Source organism: Varanus komodoensis, unplaced genomic scaffold, assembly GCF_004798865.1.
Source record: "Varanus komodoensis strain SLA01 unplaced genomic scaffold, ASM479886v1 scaffold22, whole genome shotgun sequence".
In the NCBI taxonomy this organism is placed as follows: Eukaryota; Metazoa; Chordata; class Lepidosauria; order Squamata; family Varanidae; genus Varanus; species Varanus komodoensis.
In genome coordinates, this window is record NW_025335606.1 from 19218422 (window position 1) to 19240818 (window position 22397).

The window sequence follows — 22397 nt, forward strand, 5'->3', positions numbered from 1 at the left end:
GCAGAGAAAAGTTCTCACTCTTAGCTGGTGTTCAGTGAATGTGGGGTGCAACATTCCCTATAAAATCAGGCAACTACATTAGGTCTATAGCAGCCACTTGAAACAGAGGTCCACATTGGCCTCCTGCCTACAAGCAGCCAATTATATGCAGTTAACATGAACAGAACATTTTATTATGATTACATTTCTATCCTTCCCTTTTTTCTCTTGCAAGGATTCCAAGGTGGTTCATATAATTCTCCTCTTATTTTATCCTCACAATGGCCCTATGAGGTAGTTCAGGCTGAGACCAGCCCAAAGTCACCATGGTCAGCTGGGGACTAGAAGCTGGATCTTCAGACCCTCAATCTAACACTACTAGCTCAGAATTAGAATTAAATTACCATACCTTTATCAACCCCCACTGGTATACACAGAAAAATAAAACGTATTTGTAAAGACTGGTCTTTGGCTTAGAGTCTTACTCCCCCCCCCACACCCACTTTAACACTTACAGATTATCAATTTCCCCTCACATCTGTGGCTATGTCCCTGTTTGATAAAGAAGTACTCTGATCAGGCAACAAAGAAAAACGTTCAGAATGTGTTTCACTTTCAAATGAGCAAGAGGAAGTGCCACAGCTCAGTGGGTACAACACATGCTTTGCATTCTGATGGCCGCAGGTTCAATCTCTTTGGCAGTGAGCCTGGGAGCCCAAAACCTTGGGAGAGCTGTCATCCATCAGATCAGACAAAACTGAGCCATATAAACCAATGATCAGAACTAGCCTGAGACAGCATTATATATTCATTAGGTACTGAACATTAAATAACTACTGGAAGTGAAACCTGTTAAAAATTAGAGAAGCTTTTTCCCCCCATGAGACATGGTGGGGCCTCCATGCACACCACAGCCATGCACACTCCATGCACACCACATCCACACCACATTCTCTTTTTTAAGAACCAACTATTGTGTTTGTCTTTCTGAAGAAAATTTGTAAAACATACAGCTTATGGTGGCACCAGAATTAATGCATTTCAAAGAAAGATACATATATAATCATCATGTGACAGACCACAGAAAACATTTGCCTGCCTATTTTGTGCATATTGAGGCATGTGGATGGTGAATCAGAAAGGGAAAAAAGGAGAGTGAAGAAAGGAGAGAACACTTTGCATCTTAATGCTGTATTTTCAGTCTTTATTCAGAACTTGCGGAGCAAGCAACCAATCCTCCTTGTCCTCAAGCATCTTTAAAGCTGATTTAAAGATAATTAAAACTGCAATCACGTATTTCAGAAATTAAGCAGGGAAGCTTTGGTAATAAACATTAAAATTTCAAGAGGGGGAAACCTATCTGAACTATTTAGTCTTCAGCAAGAAAGCAGCAAAAAAGCAAGCAGCCCAATCCTAGGGATATTTACTCAGGAGTAAAGCACACAAAGTTCAAATAAGTATACACAAGATTACATCTTAAATCATGTTTATTCAAAAGTTAATCCCAGTGTTTACTTCTTAGAAAGTCTGTTTAGGACTACAGACTTACCTAATATCTCGACTTTTGGTCTATACCAGACCTTGAAGTCAGTTTGATCTGTAACAATCCAGAACTTAGGAAGTATTGCAAGAGTTCTGCTGATAGCAGTAATTCAAGATATAAAGATGAAGAATTCTTTAGATAAAAATTTAAGTGAGGGTAACTGATCTTTGTTTTTTAAATGATGTAGAAGAATTACTATTTAATGGACAATCCTGGTGTCTATTAATGAGGGTATAATTAAACTCAAGCAAAACATCTTTTAAAATGTCACATCAACAATGCAACAAGCACAGAGAGCTTTGGCTGTGGGACAGTATAGAAATGAAACAAACAAACAAGTGTGATGTACTTAATGCATTCCATTTTCCGAAGTTCACAGAAATAGCAGTAAACTTCAATTTGCTGTTGATCAAAGAGGAGCTTGGAAGAGTAAACTGCTGATACAGATCAATGACCACTTAAAAACCGCACATCCTTCTTGACCATGACTGTCCCAAGCAAAGCCTTGATGGACTAGGGGAAGAAAGGCTGGATTAGTAATAGGCTGTTAGCATTTCGCAGGACAAGCTGGCCTGTCAAAGTGACCCTACCCTGAGCATTGCCAGGAAAGGAACAGAAGAGTTTTTTCAAGCATTAGCTATACTTTCCATATTCTTAGCAGGGCTTCATTCTCCACTGTTATTTCTCACTTGCCATGCAATTGGGAAGAAATGCAATTCCAGAGGACACTGACAACCAATATAAAAATTGAAGCATCCTTTCTGAGTGCAGCAGCTCCAAATCTCGAAATCTGAGTGCAGGAAGCTCCAAATCCAACAACATAATCTCAAGGATGCAGAAAATAGGTACTGATCTCAATTACAGAACAAGGCACACATGAGACTGTTAGAGCTCCCTCACAGATTTCACATCTCTAAGAGGAAGAAGCCCATATATGCATAAACTACACACAGATTTCATACTATTTACAAGGCATATATTATCCCAAACAGAAATGTGGACTTCACAATACTTCCCTCCTCATGCCTTTAAATTTGCTACTGTATATGACAGAAGTTTCTCTTCCAACAATCCTATGAGACAGACTAAGTTGAGAGAGAACAACTTTATCCAAGCTCCCCAATAAGTTTCATTGCTGAGCAGGAATTGAACCCAAGTCTGCTCAGTATTTCAGGTTGTATAGTTCAGAATCCTTACCTGCCCCACTCCTAACACCTGCAGCAACCTGAGAGGAGATTCATTGGGGAAGTGGGTGATGTTTAAATTTCCCTGTATACTTTCCTTATCCAGAAGAAAAGCAGTTTGGAAATATGTTTGAACAGACAGGTGGGTGGAAAAAAAAAATTGAGCAATCTGCCCCTACATCCTAATTGCTGAGCTCTTCCCAGTCCTAGCCTTCTGGGCATGTTTTTCTTTAAAGCGGTTAGGATAATATCATTATAATATATAGTTAGGCCATTTCTTATCTGAATAATTGTATAAATTATTATTTGAATTTTATCATTAATGTGTTATCTGTTTCAACTATGTATTTCAATATTAACAGGGGTGAATTTTTGAGGTAAAGGGTGCACACATCCCTAAGATGCAGGTAATCTTATGATACTTTGCTTCTGAAGGAATCTGACAGATTTCATAGTAGGAACATTTCTTTTTGTAAAGAGCCACCTAACTCAGCCACATCCAAAGATAAACAAACCTTCTGATGCACTGACTCACCTGCCTCATGCATGCACAACATTTAATATACAAAAGAAGATGTAGAACATTGTCTCATTACTGCCTTTGTACTTTGCAGCATCAGCAAGCAAAAGCATTTTATTACATGCTTTCACACCAAATTCCTTTGTGTAGTTAACAAATACCACATTTAGACAGTGATCAGGGCAAAAGAACTTAAGTATTTATCATTTTAGGAGAGCATTAGTTCTTTTTGGCAAGTTGGAGTTCACATCCTAAATCCAATTAAATATCCTAGTACTGAGGCATATGCAGATTTATCATCTGTGGCAATAGCTATATTATTTATGGAAACAGCAAACCAGTGTATTACTACATGAGGGGAAGTTGTACTTACAGGAGATCTCTCAAGGCAGTCTTGAAGATGATCCGGAGAAATGTCCAGCCACCACTGCCAATGTAAACGCCCAGAGCAGCTGCAATACTCCATGGCCATGACACACCAAAAAAGCGCATGAGGCCAAGTGAGCCAAGTGAAGCAGTGCAAACCCCAATCATGCGCATTCTGGAAAAAGAGATATGCTTTAAGTTTAACTACTAATTTAACATTTGTTTTGCTCCAACAGTGTATTAAGTGTGCTATACAGATGAGATTCATCAGGGTGGGGTTGTCACTGGCTATACAAGAGAGATAGGGCAAAGGTGAAGGAAGCACAGGAGAGTAGATAAAGATACTATAAGACAGGGGTTATCAGAGGCAGAACTTGTACAAATGCCAAGACAAATTTGGAAAGACTTTCTAGAAGGAGCTATGCTATCGTAATGCACTTTGTTGCTACCACTGAAATCTATCTAAAAGCTCAAACTGATGCATTTTGTGCACCTCCTGAAAGTCAAGATCACAAGTGTATTACCATAATAATCCATTGTCTTTCAAGTAAAATAGAACATTCTGGATTTAAATGAGAAACCCTTAAACCACTTAGGCCCACATAAGAGACTGCTGCCTCTTATCCTGAATGCCCAGCCTGACCAGCAAACCTACTTAGGAAAACCATCTCCACATACTCACCCAAAGGATACACACATAGGAATTCTCAAGGTCTGCCCATTAATTATGGAAAGCCACTAAAGCTCAAGAACCTTACTAATGTTTATAATATAAAACTTTTCTTCCTGGTGAAATTTAAGCTAGCCAAGGTAAAAATTTTAGTCTTGGATATTTATTGATCCGTTTTTAGTCCAGCTTTGTTGCCCATAAAGAATCTTAAGGTCTGCAGAAGCACATGTTTAAATTACAATTACTGAAGAAGGGATTTGAAATAGGAGAAGCAAGATACTTAATGAATAGAAGGGAACAACTTGTCCCAAAAACAGAAACAGTACAATAGCAGGCACAAAAGCAGGAGCAGCAGATTTTACTCTGAAAGCAATAAACCCCAACTTTCAGCAATATAGCTTTATGTGTTTCATATACAGATCATGGTAACTTCTCTTTAAATATTTAAAATAAAGAAATCTGATTATTTACAAATCATAAATTATTCTCTTCTCCTCTGCCTAAAACTAATAGGCAGCAGAGATGGTAAGTAAACAAAAAGAACTTACAGGGAAGTTAATGGATCATCTAACAAAGTCAACTGTGGTCCAAGTGCTGGTTTTGCCATTTAAAGTGTTAAAACAGTCTGGACTAAGATCTGGCTTGCAGGTTATGGTAACAAGTACTGGGTATTTAACTCAGGAGCTGCTAGAAATGAGTTGAGCACAAATCATATCCAGTTTGAATTTCCCATTTCTACTGCATGATATCTGAACCCAGAACCTGACAATTGGTGCTTACTCTCAGCTGCCTGGTCATTCCCACTAAGCTAAATAACCTGGAAACACATAGGCCTTGTGTTGTTCATCATGCTCTTGAACCTGGGTGATCACAGCATGCAAAATGGATCAGTGTTAAGACCTGCACTAACTAGAAGCGTGTGTAAAACGCACTATGAACCCATTGCCCATATTTCTTCCCACCCCCATTTGGCTTGTCTCTCCCAAGAATCCGGAGTTCCACATTTCAACATCATGATAAACAACACAGGGACAGAGTGTCCCTGGCTACTTTAGCTGCTCCTGTTTGCAGCAGAAAGGACTGAGCAGCCAGGACCTAGCACACTTAAACCCATTCATGGCATAATATGCAAATTAGGCCAATGTGTGGTCTTGACTTAACTTCCAGGATATCTGACATGCTGTCATCACCTGTCACACTGGAGATTAAGCAGTGACCTCTCCATTAACTAACTTTAACTTCATCCATCACTGAGGCAGATGCTGTAATTTTTTCTAGCACAGTATTTGACCTTATTTGCACAGACTCCACATGACAACCCATCAATGGCAGTTAACTGGAACAGGTTATACCCAAACTACATTCTAGCCTGACAACCCATAGTTTCTTCTATGTTTTGGTTAAACCCTGCATGTCATCTGAACCCAGGAGAGCTAATTGTGGGTTGCTAGAATCAGCTACAGAATTGCCCAGCAAGTATGGCAAAAAGGCCATGTTGCTTGCTTATCATGATCTCATCAGTGACTGATGTTCTCCTGATGCTGAAACAACATTTTGAAAGACCCATCATTCATTCCTTTTTCTTTTTTTGGTGCCTCAAAACTGATCATTTTTTTTAGACTAGTGGGAAATCTACTGAGCTAATCTATTTAAGACTAACGTCCTGCTATGGAAAGGGATGAGCTTCTTGTTCTTCCTCCAGTTACAGTTCCAATTAGAAAAGTCAAAGGGAGGAGTGAAATCTCATGTCATTCCTGCCCAGTATTTGATTGTGGCATCTTTTGTCCCACTGCAACTCAGATGATGGGCACTCTAGCATTTCCAGAATGCAAAAGAATATTAATCTCCAGCCACTCTTATTTGGTGGCTGGCAGAAACCTGCTTAAAATAGTTTTCCTCTTCTTACCTGTGAGAATATAAGGATTCCTAACCTTGGAGGTTGCCCCTGTCTACAATCCAGTTTTGTCTCTTTATGATCTTTCAGTTTTGAAGATGTTCACTTACAAAACCAAGAAAAAGGAGCAAGATTAGATGAGGAAGTCTGTCTCTGCTAGGATGCAACAACCTCTATGCCAAATTTATTTTATTTTATTTTATTCATTCATTCATTCATTCATTCATTCATTCAGGAAGCTTCTATGCCGTCCCATTCGCTGAAGCTTCGGGGCGGCTCACAACAATAAATATATGTCTGAATCTTTAGCCTTACCTATTATGGTTTTCCACCAGGCCTCGAGTGAGCTCTCAGAATGCATGCACTACTTCCCTGTTTTTGTTTGTTTCTACTAAGGCAGCAAAATAAATTCAGCAGGGGAAGCTCCTTGCTCTAAGAAAGGTCTGCAGTTGACTGGCAGAGTAGCTGCACATGTAAGAAATTAAACTTGGAATACTTTGCATCTCCACATAGGGCTGGAAAAATAGTTCTGCCTGCATTCTGAAAAGGGGCTGCCAGTCAATAGAAGACAGCAGTGACCTAAATGGATTAAAGGGCAGACTTGGCATAAGGTAAGTTCCTAGGCTTGAGAAAAATAAAAGTGGGAGATTCCCTCCCACCCTAAATAACCTAGGTGATAGTTTCCAGTTTGCTGCTCAAAAGATGTCAAGTAAAGTTGAAAAGAGACATAGCTCCTCAGGCACCCATCTTCAACTGCAAAGAAGGTAAACCAGTGAAGTAGAAGATGACAGTTACTCTTCCAAATGACAGGGACAAAGACTTTACAGTGCAATCTTAACAAAAAAAAATGGCCTTACAACTCCCAACAACTATATCTTATGCACTTTGTCTGCTGGCCGGATTCATCCTATTCTTCGTTGTGGCCTCTGTGCATCACACATATGGGTGCTGCGCAGTGCCTAAGGCCGGAAAGATTGCAAAGCTTAACAGTTTTTGGCGGGAACTCTGCACCCCTCCCCCTAACAGTATAAATGGAGCAGAGTGCCCACCATTTTCCCAGTCTTTTGTGACCGCCGTTTGCTGTGCCTGGAGCCTTTCACCTCTTCTTTTGTACTTGTTCTCTAGATATTATGCCTTTAGTTATTGTTAGTTGTACGATTCCAAGTTCTACCCTTCCCTGTTTGAAGTTCTCTTCTTATTACCCCCTCTCTGTTTTTTTTAAATATATATATCCCATTTCTTCTTCCACTTGCTTTCTATCTTCTTCTTTCTATGGAGCCCTGGAACTATCCGAATCAGCCTCAACCTACCTCACATCAGTACGAGGCTATGTATCGAGTTCAGGAGCAGGATATCCCATTCCTCCTGCATCATCTGAGGCCAAACTCGATAGTTGTGGAGTTGTCCCAGGGTCGCAAGTCAAGAGGCCACACTATACCCCGCAATAAAGAGGGCCGCAAGATCAACATGTTGGCTCGCTGGATCTACGCCACTATAGGACTTGGCCTCCGCATCTTGAACTACGAAGCCACGCTGGGCCAGTATCAATATTTTTTGATGCAGAAGCTAGAAAATATTACTGCTTCACTCCCAGACCAGCAGAAAGACCTGGCTCATATATTCATTAAGGAGGCCATGCAGGTGGCGGTCCAACAGCTCACCACGGCGAGACACCATGTCAATTCCGACTCCAGGGCTCTGGTAGGTGCAGTCTCCCTTCATCGCCATGCCTGGCTCTGAAATTGCAATTTTCCGGAGGAGACCAAATGCCAGATTGAGGAGATGCCCTTTGATGGCTCAGGGCTCTTCCATGAACGGATGAACCACAAAATGAAGTCCATACATGAATCAAGGATGACCGCTCGTCGGATGGAGGTTCCAAACCAATCCTGACCTAAGTGGTCTTGGTCCCGTCCATCTTACAGATACCAGCCATACTCCCAATTTCCGGCCCGTCAACAGTGTCAGCCCCGTCAACAACGTTGGAAGCAACAACAGCGCTTCCAACAAAACCGCCATCGTCCCAATTCCGACAAACGCCAAAATTGACGGGATGGGCGAACCTCTCCTCTCCTCCTCAACCCACCTTCCTCTCTCCCTTTTGGGGATCGACTACAAAGTCGACTCTCCATCTGGGAGTCCATCATATCTGACCAGTGGGTTTTATCCATTATTCAGCACGGATACAGAATTGAGTTCAATACCATGCCCCCACCGGGACTGATCCGATTTACACCTCAATCATCGGTCCTCGTTAACGAAGTTCAACAACTTCTTCATAAAGGAGCAATTCAACAGCTTACACGCTCTGAGGGGCTCCACGGATTCTATTCTAGATATTTTACTGTATCCAAACGGGATGGTGATCTTCATCCGATTCTTGACCTATGTGACATCAATAGGTTCATCAGAACCAAAAAGTTTTGGATGACCACCCTTCAAAATATCCTTCTGTTGCTTAGGAGAGAGGATTGGTTCACTTCTCTGGACTTGAAAGATGCCTATTTTCATATTGCCTTTCATCCATCCCATAGGCGTCTTCTACAATTTACTGATGGTTCCAACCTGTTTGAATTCAACATCCTTCCGTTTGGACTAGCTACTGCCCCCCAAGTTTTTACCAAATGTATAGCCCCAGTGTGTGCACATCTTTGGCTCCAAGGGATTCAAGTGTATCTCTACCTGGATGACTGGCTGATAGCTTCCCTATCTCGGGAAAGCCTTCAATCAGCACTGAGAATTACTTGTACTCTTCTGGACAATTTGGGACTTTGCATTAACCATGAGAAATCGTGCCTTGTTCCCTCACAGGTCATCGACTTCATTGGAGCACGTCTCGATTCCACACTGGCGAGAGCCTTCCTTCCACCGAGTTGACAAGACAATCTGTGCTCTTGGATCCATCGAGTCCAAATGGACAGAGCTGTTCCAGTGCTCTTCATTCAGAAGCTCCTTGGCCACATGGCCTCTACAGTTGCCACAGTTCCCCACGCCAGGCTACAGATGAGATCACTCCAGTTATGCTTCAACAAAATGTTTCAACCTCAACGAGACTCGCCTTACCGACTCCTTCGTCTTTTGACTTCTGTCCTCGTGGTGGACAGTGCGACACAATCTGATCGTGGACATTCCATTCCGTCTGCCTCACCCAACCCTTACTCTCTACACTGACGCAACCCTGACCAGGTGGAGAGCCCTGTGAGCCAGCCTTCGAATGCAGGGCACCTGGGACCAATGGGAGTCCACCAGGCACATCAATTATCTTGAGCTCCTGGTGGTCTTCAAAGCACTTTGCTCGTTCGAAGGCACTCTCCATTGACACATTGTACAGGTTGCCTCCAACAACATTGTTGCTGTATTCTATATAAACAAGCAGGGCGGGACGAAGGCCACCCCTCTAGCCTGTCTAGTGCTGTGGGACTGGTGCATCCCCAGAAACAAAACTCTTCTCGCAGTCCACCTGGCTGGTACCGACAACGAGGAGGCCGATGCCCTGAGCAGGCAAATGTCAACGACCCACGAATGGGAACTGGATCATCCAACCTGCCGTCGCCTTTTTCACAACTGGGGCTATCTGGACATAGACCTGTTTGACACTCACATGAACAGGGTCTGCAAAATGTACTGCTCTTGTGCCGGCATTGGTCCAGGATCGACAGGAGATGCCCTTATGATCCCCAGTCCAACACATTCTTTTATGTGTTCCCTCCGATCCCACTCATAATGAAGGTCATTTCCAAGATTGTCCACGACAGTGCTACGGGGATTCTGATCATGCCTTGGTGGCCCCATCAGCCATGGTTCTCCACTCTCCTCCATCTATCCGACAACACCTTTCTTCGACTGCCTCTCATATCTCATTTAATAACCCAACAAGATGGGGCTGTTCGCCATCCAGACCTTGCTTCACTAGGTCTAACGGCCTGGCTCATCCGGTGAATCATGAAGTCCATTCGGTACCGACAGAAACAATGTCTGTTATAGCTGCCAGACACTGTCCTGATACAGCACCTGTCCCCTTAGCCTCAAAAGACTCTACATTAGACCTGAGCGCTCTCCATCCTGATATCCAGTACATTCTTCAATCTGCCCTAAGACCAGCAACTCGGCGATCCTATGTGGCCAAATGGAGACGCTTCGCATCTTTTGCGGAATCTAATTCTTTTACTGCTTCCTCAGCCTCTGTCGAAAACATCCTTCAATTTCTCTTGTCACTCCATCAGTAGGGACATAAACCCTCATCGATCAAGGTTTACACAGCAGCAATTTCCCACTACCACGGACAAGTACAAGGCTCTTTGGTATTCTCCCATACCATCATTCGTAGGTTCCTCAAGGGACTGCAGAACCTTCATCCACCAGTTTGTCAGATTATTCCTACCTGGAGCCTGTTGGTTGTTCTCCAAGCATTCCCTCAAGCTCCCTTAGAACCCCTGGCAACTACTGACTTATGTCTCCTGTCTTGGAAGACTACCTTCCTTGTAGCTGCCACTTCTGCCAGAAGGGCTAGTGAACTCTGTGCACTTAGGGTAGTCCCTCCTTACCTTAACTTTCATAAAGAAAAAGTTGTTTTCCGCACGGATTAGGCGTTTTTGCCTAAAGTTGTGTCACCATTCCATATCAACCAGGACATTGTCTTACCTGCTTTTTTTCCAAGGCCCTCCACTCTGATTGAGCAGTCCTTGCATTCCCTTGATGTTCATCGCTGCCTTGCCTTCTACAGGTCTCGTACAGAGTCCTTCCGTAAATCTAACCACCTATTTGTGAAATACTCTGACTATGATAAGGATTCTCCCTTGAGTTCACAAAGGTTTTCGAAATGGGTTGTGCAGACAATCGAGCTGGCGTACCAACTTGCCAAGCTTGATTTACCTCATGCCCAGAGGGCATTCTACAAAGGCGGTAACAGCCTCCTCTGCCTTTATTGCTGGGATTTCGATCCAAGACATTTGCAAGGCTGCCACATGGACTACTCCTTGCACCTTTGCCAGGCATTACTGCCTTGATGTGCGTGCCAGACATAACAGCTCCTTTGGCCGGGCAGTCCTTTCTGTTGTCCTTCAGTGACGACACCGCCCACCTCTGGGTCTGGTAAGCTTGCTAGTCACCCATATGTGTGATGCACAGAGGCCACGACGAAGAAAGGCAGGTTGCTTACTTGTAACTGTCGTTCTTCGAGTGGCCATCTGTGCATTCACACAACCCACCCGCCGGCCCTGCTCGGTGTTGGTGAATGGGTTATTTGGTACCATGTGCTTCTGGTACCGCAAGAGCTTTCAGCAATATCTCTCGCTCTGCGAGGGGGCGAACGTTCAGTCTCCAGTAGACTGGGAAAATGGCGGGCACTCCGCTCCATTTATACTGTTAGGGGGAGGGGGTGCAGAGTTCCTGCCAAAAAACGTTAAGCTTTGCAATCTTTCCGACCTTAGACATTGCGCAGGCGCAGCACCCATATGTGTGAATGCACAGATGGTCACTCGAAGAACGACAGTTACAGGTAAGCAACCTGCCTTTCCAGAATACCATCCTCTACTGATGGAGAATAACCCTTCATGCTTACAACATTCTATTTTTTAGATTTATATTATTCATTCTAGAGTCATTCTGAGGCTTCCTTGACACAGAATTGCAATATTTTGGTGCAGTGTACCTATATCACTGTATTCAGTCAGTATTGTGCCTTCTACTGTAACTAGTACTTCATGTAATGTAGAAGACTACATGATGTATCCACTAGAGTTTGGGACTTGGGCCAAGAAGACCCAATATCAAATTTCCGCTCAGCTATGAAGCTGACAGCGTTCTTACTTATGTATTAATGTTGGTAACAGTCTTATCTGCTAAGAAGACTTCAAGGCAGTACACAACAATATAAAACAATCCAGAACTAGTCACTATCATCATCTTGCATTTATATCCCACATTTCTTTCTTTTACCAGAAGCTCAAGGTGGCATATAAGGTTCTTCTCCTCTCTATCCTCACAACTCTGTTAGCCGGAGAGGCAGTGACTGGCCCAAAGTAGTCTGCATGGCTGAGTGAGGACTAGAACCCAGATCTCCTGAGTACCAGTCCAGCGGGTTTAATCACTACACCACACTTGATCTCTACACTAGCTACCTTGACCTACTTCACAGAGAGTTGTTACATGGATAAAAGTTCTATGAACTCCTATGTATGCTACCCTGACTTCCTTGAAGTAAGATCAGGATACGAATATTTTACAGACTTATTGTGAGCAATTGTTCTCAGAGAGATAAATCCCCTGCTTACCTTGGTTGGTAGCCCAAATATTCTTTACTATTATGCCTCAACTTTCCAATCCATGATTAACCCTTATAATATTGATGTCTGACTGCTCTGGCTTTGTATTTTGTATGGTAAATGGTCACACATGGAGAAAATGAAAGAATTTAATTCCAGGTGCAAATTCTTCAGCTACACCACCAATTCTTAAAGTGCCCAACCATTAAAATATGACTGCTGTATGAAGTGTTGATGCATGTATTTAGCAAAATACTAGAACACAGGAATGCCCATTCAGATGTACTAGCAGCATATTCTGATCAGACAAAATAGAGCACTTCATATGATCCACAGAAGATCCACAGTAGAGTTAAGGGGAGAAGGCAAAGACAATATTGGAGCATTGCTCCCAGCTGGATTTCTCCTTTCTCACCAGGCTGTTTACTACCAACTGCCCTGTAGTAAATTTCCTGACCTATGTTTTGGTAGTTAGACACTATGACTTCATTACTGTATTTTTATTTTACTTTTAAGCTGTCTTGGAAGATTTTTATCCATAAAAGGTAGAATATAAATTACCATTAACAGTGACTTACAGAATTCACTGCTGAAGGCTTTTTGCTTGAAGCTGTTTCGTATTCTTGAACTATTTGTGTCCTAAAGAAAGTAGCTGCCATGTGCTCAGCCACGCAGTACTGGTGAGAGGGGCCATCTGAAGGAGCCACTGAAGGGAGCCATTGAGCTAGCTGGGGTGAGATCAGCAACTACACAACTCCATATGCAATCTGCCAGACTCAAAAAGATTACAATGCAGGGTGAGCAAATGCAAGCAACCATCAGGCAGTTTTGTGTGTGAGTTTTCTGGGGAAGTCTAGGAAGGTGGCAGCAACACCAACAGAGAACAAAACAATTTGGCCACCTAAGGAGCTTAAAGGGCCAGTTTTGTGCTATGCTTGCTTTTTCTTTTTGAGAAAGTACAAAATGACACCTGTAACATGTGCAAGATGGTATCCCTACTGGAAGAAAATCTGTAAGTGTCTGAAGTGCAAACTTCAGGGAATGAGGAAAAATGAAGCATTTCATGAGAGAACACAAGTACCTGTGAGAGGTCAACAGGGAGTAGCAACTTCTAAGCAAAAGAAAGAAAATCAGATGATGTCAGAATCTGGGCTGCTTTGGTGGCCAGACCCACCACCACATTTGCAGGATCAGTTCTGATAGTCCTGGAGGAAAAACTCTATCAGAGCAACTCTTCCCTCCAGAACTAGCTTCAACAATGCAGATCCTCCTGTTTGCTGTAGTGTCTGGCCTGGCCCTACTCCACCCCTTCAGTAGCACAGGTCCTTCTGTTTGCTGTTGCTACCTGGCCTGACCTGTTCCTGGTTCCTAATGTGTCTCCTGCCATGCCAAGTAGCCTCAGCAGCACAGGTTTGCCTGTTTGTTGTTGTACCTGCATCTTGCCTGATTGCCTGCTCCTCATTCCTGCCTTTTCATGTTGCCTTGGTGTTGTGCCTACCTCTTGGCTGACCTATGTCCTGCCTTGCCCATATATCCTGCCTCACCATGTTTCCTCAGTAATGCAGGGCTTACTGTGAGCTGTGTTCAGCTCCTGCATGTTGTCAGACCCTTGCTACATTTGGTTCCTGTTGTCTTGTGTATCTTTTGTGCCATGTTCCCTGCCCTGTTAGCCTGTCAAAGGTACCTGCATCTCTGTTTGTCCTCCTAGTTCTTGGCCCTTGACTTGTTCCTAACCATGTCCTTGTTCTGCCCTCATGCATTCGTCTGGTTCCTGACCCTGGCCTGTAGCATGACTAGCCTAAATTCAGTAAGACTAGAATTAAATCATGGGTTTCTACATAGTTTGCATGCATGGCTGCCTTACCCATAGGAAGAGGAACTTCATTAAAATATTCCCAAACTGGGTTTCTTTTACAGCCTGCTCCCATTATAGGTTTTCTTCTCGAGAGAAAGAATAATATGATAAGTCTCAGGCTATACATAAAAAGATCTGAAGACTTCTAGAGTATTCTGCTCAAAAGGTTTGACTTAGATTTTTACTACTTGCCTCTCCCTCATCACACTTAGCTTCTTGTGCAGATCTATTTCACTTCCAACAATCTTCTTCTGTTCACTGAATTTTCTGAAACATGGAGAAAGCTAGGGAGTTCCAGAGAAACATCTACTTCCGCTTCATTGATTAAGCTAAAGCCTTTGATTGTGTGGATCACAACAAATTGAGGCAAGTTCTTAAAGAGATGGGAGTACCAGACCATCTTATTTGTCTCTTGAGATACCTGTATGAGGGTCAAGAAGCAACAGTGAGAACTGGACATGGAACCACTGATTGGTTCAAAATTGAGAAAGGAGTTCAGCAAGGCTGCATCCTGTCAGCCTGCCTATTTAACTTATATGCAGAGCACATCAAGAGAAAGGCCAGGCTGGATGAATCACAAGTTGGAATTAAGATTGTTGGGAGAAATATCAAAAACCTCAGATATGCAGACAATACCACTCTAAAGGCAGAAAGTGAAGAGGAACTAAAGAGCCTCTTGATGCGGGTGAAAGAAGAGAGCGCAAAAGTTGGCTTGAAACTCAACATCAAGAAAACTAAGATCACGCCATCCGGTCCTATCACTTTCTGGCAAATAGATGAGGAAGAAATGGAGGTAGTGACAGATTTTATTTTTTTGGGTTCCAAGATCACCGCAGACAGTGACTGCAGCCAAGAAATTAAGAGACGCCTGCTCCTGGGGAGGAAAGCTCCGGCAAATCTAGACAGCATACTAAAAAGCAGAGACATTACCCTGCCGACAAAAGTGCGTATAGTCAAGGTTATGGTTTTCTCAGTTGCAATGTATGGCTGTGAAAGTTGGACCATAAGGAAGGCTGAGCGCTGAAGAATTGAGGCCTTTGAATTGTGGTGCTGGAGGAGACTCCTGTGAGTCCCTTGGACCGCAAGGTGATCAAACCAGTCAGATCAAACCAGATCAAACCCCTGACTGCTCTTTAGAAGGCCAGATACTGAAGATGAAATTCAAATACTTTGGCCATCTAATGAGAAGGAAGGACTCACTGGAGAAGACCCTAATGCTGGGAACAATTAATGGCAAAAGAAGGGGACAGCAGAGAATTAGGTGGCTAGATGGAGTCATTGAAGCAGTTCGTGTGAGCTTAAGTGGACTCCAGGGGATGGTGAAGGGCAGGAAAGCCTGGAGGAGTGTTGTCCATGGGGTAGCGATGGGTCGGTTGCGACTTCGCAACTAGCAACAACTTAACAGGCAAGGAGTTGATTCTATGTACATAGATTTGCAAAGCCACAATGAGACTAAGGTATCTTTCTGAACTTTGTATGTTTATTTTGTAGCATTTTTGCTGTGAAGAAGAGGCATGTGGTATCTGCAGACACAAATTCAGTTTTGAGAACTGTAAAACATAGAAACAGAGTGCGTCAGAAGGGGCCTCCCGGGCCATCTAGTCTGACTCCCGGCACCAGCCAGCTCCGCTCACAACATGCCCACTATGTGCATGTCCAGCCTAACTTTGAACACCCTCACCAATGGGGCCTCAACAACCTCTCCTGAAAGCCCATTCCACACCCTCGGGGTCCTAACTGTCAGAAAGTGCTTCCTGGCATCTAAATGGAACCTTGGCTCCCTGAGCTTTGCTCCGTTGGAGCGTGTCCTGCCTTCCTCTGCAGGGGAGAACAGGTCTATACGCATCTCCATGTGACATCCCCTCACATACCTGTATGTTGCCAACATATCCCCTCTGAGTCTCCTCTTCTCCAGGCTGAAGAGATCCAGTTCCCTCAGTCTCGCCTCATACCCCATCCCCTGCAAACCGGCCACCAACCTTGTGGCCCTACACTGCATTGACTCTAACCTGGCTAAATCCTTTCTGTAATGAGGGGCCCAAAACTGAGCACAATACTCCAGTTGTGGGCGCACCAGAGTCATATAGAGTGGTAGTAATACCTCTCTCGATCTAGAAGCCACACTTCTGACTATGCAACCAAGGGTGGCGTTCGCCCTCTTGACCATCGCATCACACTGTTGACTCATGTTTAGCCTGCAGTCAACCAGTACCCCGAGGTCCCTTTCACAAGTGCTGCTCTCCAGCCACTTGTCACCTAACATGTACTTATGACACCTATTCCTATGCCCCAAGTGCAAGACCTTGCACTTATCCACATTGAACGCCATCCTGTTGTCTCCTGCCCACTTCCATAGTCTGTCCAGATCCGTTTGGATCCAGAGTACCTGCTCCTCAGTTGTGGCCACTGCTCCAGTTTTAGTGTCGTCTGCGAATTTGATCAGCAGACTGTTCACCCCTTCTTCCATGTCATTGATGAAAAGATTAAACAGGATCGGTCCCAGGAGAGAGCCTGGGGGGAGCCCGCTTGTCACTGGCCGCCATCCTGATGATTCCTCACTAATGGTTACCCTCTGCTTTCAGTCAGTCAACCATGCCCTAATCCACTGGACAGTGCTCTGGTGTATCTCAAAACTCCTCAGTTTCTCCACCAGGATATCATGGGGCACTTTGTCAAAGACCTTGCTGAAATCCAGGTATACCACATCTACTGCATCCCCTCCATCTAGCCATCTCAAAACCTTGTCATAGAATTCCACAAGGTTTGTCTGGCAGGACCTGTTTTTGCGGAAGCCGTGTTGTGTGGCTGTCAGCTTCCCTTCCCTATCTAGCATCACTAGATCAAAAACCATGCATCTGTGATAAAATCTTCTAGACAGAAAAACTTACAGAAATCTCAGGAAGAACATAACATTATGAATGGATAAATGGAATTCATTTGCCAAAAAATTTAAACATTGCATGAATATATACCCTCATGCTACATAATTAAGAACTAATCCTTATTTCATGATGAATAACCTTTGGACTATAATGTAACTTAAATAGATTTTTCCTCAAAAAGCATTTTATTTGTAAAAGATCCAAAATATATTTTTTAAAATTTATCATTGATTTTTATCCATCCTGGTCTTGCCTAAAGTTCTGCTGCCTGGGTGCCTCTGTTGCTCTTATCTTGTCTCTGGCTGCTCATATTGCAGCCCCAGGTCCTGACAGAAGCAGGATAGAGACATGGAAGAATGTCATCTGCTAGAAGAATTCTCTGTTATTGGAGCTGGGCAATCAATTCCAAGCCCTCCCCACAGGCATTGGTTCTGCACCATTGAAAAGAAACAGCTTTCCCAGGCTCTCCAAACCACAAAGCCAGTCTCAAACAGCCTCTGTGGATGGAAGAAAGCCTGTAGCTACCTCAAAGAGAAAGATGTGTAGTGTAAGTTGTTGACTCCCTATAGAAGGGATAGGTGTGCTGTCCTGATATGTCACTATGAAAGGTATTTTCTCCCTAATGCACATATCCAGAATGCAATGGATAGCTTGACAAGTCTCATCGAGCCCACTGATCAGCATTCCTTCCTGCTGATCCTTGCAGAAATAAATGATGCTGTTAGACATACTTCTGAATGTATTTTGACTATAAAACTCTAAGTAGGAAGGTGAGAGACCCTTGGACACAGCTAGTGTTTCATCATTCCAGCCTAATGAAAGTCACAACCAGGCTGGTAAATAAAGGAATCCTATTGGCATAATATATCTTGATTTTAGGAGCAATTTTTGACAAGTTGCTTAGGATATTCTTGTTGGCAAATTAAAATGTAGGCTAGACAATCAAACTATCAGGTGGATTTGTAGCTGGTAAACAGATTATTAAAAGAAGTTACTGTAGCTTATTTAAACTGCAGTGCAGTTACCATAACCACCACTTAAGCTGAGTTTCTCATGTTGTCCAAATCCGGGCAGCATGGTTTGCTGGAAAGGGGAAACCACCCTCCAATAGTTATGGATTACTGGAGCATGTTTACCTCACCAACAAACCACACTGTCCAGATTCAGAAGACAAAGCAAGTCACACCCTAGTGGTGATTACAGAAAATGTGTTCCACATATGCCACATTTTAAATAAGCCACGGTAGCTTATTTTGATCATATGAACCAGCCCATATAGTACTTATGACAGGCCCTTCCCTCAGCTTTGAGAAAAGTGATAAAATGGGTACCACAGGTTTCTGTCCAGGCCCAGCCATGTTCAACATCTATGACTCAGACCATGGTTCCTCAAACTACAGCCCGTGGGATGGATCCGGCCCGCACGGTCGTTCACCGCCTGCATGTGCGTTTGCTGCGCAGGTGGGGAGGTGGTGGCTCGTTTGCTTGGAGATGGTTTTGGACTCACTGGGAGATCTTCGAGTGAGCGAGCCACCGCCACCTGCCTCCCATATGCACGCGCTCACTGCTGCCTCGCAGCATGGGTGGGGAGGTGGTGGCTCGCTCGCTTGGAGATGGTCTCTGAGAGAGCGAGCCGCTGCTGCCACCTGCCTCCCCTACGAGCGCGCTTGGAGATGGTCTCTGAGCGAGCAAGCCACCACCTGCCTCCTATATGCGTCTGCTCGCCACTGCCTCGCAGCACAGGCAGGGAGGTGGTGGCTCGCTCGCTCAGAGATGGTTTTGGACTCACTGGGAGCTCTCCGAGCGAGCGAGCCACCACCACCACCACCACCACCACCGCGTGCACCTGATGCTGCCTCGCGCATGCCCAACAGCACCTCACTGGCCCATGCCCCCAGGCACTCCCACCTCACCAGCTTGCAATGGTCAATGCAGCCTTTCAACTGGCCCCCTATTCAAAAAAAATGAGGACCCCTAACTTAGACAAAAGAGGAGACACTTGCGAAATTTGCAAATGATAGCTGTGTAATTAATAGCTTACAAGAAAGTAGCAGGATAGAAGATGATACTGGGACAAAACCAATAAAATGAATTTTAACAGAAATAAATGAAAAGTTAAGCATTTACACAGGAAGGATGAGATATACTTGCCTTAAGTGCATGTAAAAAGAATCTATAGATAGTCAGGCAACATGTTGCTCACTAGTTGTTTTGAACTGCAAGTTCCATTGACACCAGTCAGCATGGCCAATGGACAATATTATGGGCATTGTAGACTGCTCTGACTGCACTGGTACCCCTAGTCTGGTTCTGAACAGCTCATAAACTAGAATAGGTTAGCAGTAGCAGTGTGATGCAGTGAAACAAAAAGGCTAATGTAATTCTTTCAATAGCAGTGTAGAGTCCTGATCACAAGCAGTCATGGTTCCATTTTATTCTGTCCTGGTCAGGCATCGCTCAGGGTATTGTGTCACGCACCAGTGCTCACAGTTTTAGAAGGATACTGGCAAAAGGGAATGTGTCCACAGTAGGGCAGCAAAAACTGTGAAAGCCTGGAGACCACATTCTATCTGGAGAAGTGGAATATGTTTAACCTGGAGAAAACACAGTTCAAAGGTAGTCTAATAGTCATCTTCAGGTATTTGAAGGGCTGTCACTTACACGATGAAGGTGCTCCAGAGGGGAAACCATGAGTCAGTGGGTTCAAATCAAGTAAAAAAATGCTTGCAACCAAATAGAAGCACTTCCAGAAGGTGTGGGTTATTTGACAGTTGAACCAGCAGTCTTGAAAGATGGTGGATTATACTTTGTTGGATGCCTTAAAAAGAAATAGATGGCCACCTAGTTTGGCAGCAGATTTCCTGCATTAATGGGGTGGACTAGATGACCCTTTCAACTCTATGATTCCCAGATGCAGTAATAACCATTACATTAAGATTTATTAATCTTCCATTCAGGCCCTACTTATAAGCCTTCCAGAAGACTACTTGTCACATGCTTGTTGGCAACTAGATGGACCTTTGGTTCAATCCAGCAAGGCTCTTAAGAAAACATTAAGGTTTTTTTCCCCAAAGTCATCTAGGATCATGCCAATTTGGCCATCAATATACCAAGGATTAAGTTAATATTCATATTTCCATACAGTCTTGTTTCTACCAAAAATATATCTCTGGCAGATGCAAATAACATCAGGCATATCATAGCAATTTTTGTCAGCATGCTTTAAGACCGTGAAGAGAAGAAACAGACCAGTAGAAGATTCAGGATAGCAACAGGAACAACAATATGTAACAAAGAGTTCATAATTTATGACATAAGAGGAAAGGTTGGAAGACTTGGGTTTGTTTATTTTAGAGAAAAGATATAGAAGTAGTACACGGTATCACTTTGCAAATATCTAACTGCAATAAAGATGACATGCAGCTGTTTACTCAAGTCACATGGAGAAAACAAGAATCAAGTTTAGTCAGAACAGATTTAAACAGGTTAATAAGAAATGCTTTTGAAGCACAGACAGCCAATGGATAGGTTACATGGGGGAGTTGTAGAATAACTCCTTGAGGTTTTTAAAAAGGAGGTGTACATCTACCTACAAAGGAGCCAATACTGTAGATAACCCTCAGGGCATGAAATTCAATACTGTAATCCCTTTGTCTGACAAGATTACCTCACCCTTAAAGTGGCACCAACTTGTCCCTTCTGATATATCACAAACTTGATCACAAAGGCCTTTTCCTACTCCCCTTAAAAAAAAACCCTTGACAAGTATATATGATCAAGGAGGATGCTAAAGACACACATGGAATTTAAAGTCTCACTGCTCAGGGAGCTCCTACACTCAGTGCTTTCCACCTGGCAAGTTACTGTACTTTTAAAAACCTGACTTGTTTGAGCAAGCTGGCAGATGGCAAAGAATCTAGCATGTCAGAATATTATCTTGCCCTAAGGTTTAAAGTTACTTGCCCCCCACCCTCATCATGTTCCAACAGATTCTTCCTCCTGGAACTCCATTCCCAAAACAGTCACTGCAGAACACACTTTTTCTTCCAAGGGTTCCCAAAAACAAACCTTTGCCAAATTATCCAACAAGTCGTGTTCCTAAGATCACCAACAGACCAGGAAAAAAAAAAACAAAAAACTTTCAGCCCAGCCTGCTCCTGTGACTAAATATAACAGAAACGAGACACCCACTTTCACAGTCTTGCTAAAGTCTTGTGAGAAACCACGGTTAGCAACCGACGAGATTAAAAGAAAAGGCTGAAGCCGGGCTTGCTCCTCTGCCTTTATAACTATCTAAAGCAGGTGGCACGTTCCACGGTATGAATATAAGAATGTATCCCCAGTTAAAGAATGCACATGCCGCTGCCGTTGAAAAGATCAGTTCCAGTGGCTGTTTGAGAAGTTGGCAACATCACGGCCCCCAAACTGCCCAAGAGATATTCCAGTGATTCCTACGGCTGGCCTGCGATTCCCACATATCCTTCCTCCCGCAACTCAAGTCCTGCCGTCCTCCTCACAAGCCAAACAATCCCCTACCCCGTCAATACCTACTTAGTCCTTCCCTCTCCGCCACCCCCTTTGGCGCCAATCAGCTTACACTAGCCCCAGAAAAACCCAATTCAAAGCCCCATGTAACCCCTAATAAAGACTCTCTCATTAGCCTAACAAAAGCAGCGGAGAGTCTTGCGGCCCCTTAAAGATTAACACGTTTATTCGGGCACAAGCTTTCGAAGACAGCCCACTTGCACTGGACGACTCAAGCAGCGCCCACGAAGGCTTGTGTCAGAAATAATGTGTTAGCCGTTAAGCTGCCACAAGACACTTCGCTGGTTTTAGTGTCACGGATTCACACAGCTACGGAAACGTTTCAGAAAGCGACTTTTCGTCAACCACATCCACCTCCGTTACCAGGGCGATGCCACCACTACTCTCTCTCCGGTCCTTCCCATCACGTTGCCAGGTAATTCCCAGCCGCCGCTTCTCCTCCCCTCGCTGCCAGGGTACTGCCATTGACGCCCTCCTCCTCCGCCCGCCCTCAGTGTAACACACCAGCGCCGTAACTCACTCGTCCAGCTGCGAGCTCCGGCGCCTTCTTCACCTTCAAGCAGCGTCTCCTAGCGCCGCTTCTGAAAGCGCCTCCCTCGACTCATGAGGGAGAGGCGGAGCGCAGGAAGGACGCACCGCCCTAAGTGACCGAGCCGCGGCGAGAAGGCTACAGCAGGGCGAAGTGAGGCCAAGGCA

At 44.0% G+C, this 22397-nt stretch overlaps 1 protein-coding gene across 4 annotated transcripts in view; it reads right to left on the minus strand.

Annotated features, from left to right (window-relative positions):
• The window catches only part of SLC27A1 (solute carrier family 27 member 1), a 62183-nt gene extending 39841 nt beyond the window's left edge, over window positions 1-22342 (minus strand). Inside the window, exons 1-2 of one of the 4 annotated variants that reach the window (XM_044431083.1) lie at window positions 22222-22342; window positions 3600-3767 (exon numbers count right to left, since the gene is read on the minus strand). In XM_044431083.1, the coding sequence (XP_044287018.1) occupies window positions 3600-3766 (167 nt within the window). In that variant the 5' untranslated portion in view covers window position 3767; window positions 22222-22342. Of the gene's footprint in view, window positions 1-3599; window positions 3768-12997; window positions 14585-22055; window positions 22090-22221 lie in introns of those variants that run through there. The other 3 variants (XM_044431085.1, XM_044431084.1, XM_044431082.1) reach the window with 3 other exon arrangements.
• Between the last annotated feature and the right edge of the window lie 55 nt (window positions 22343-22397).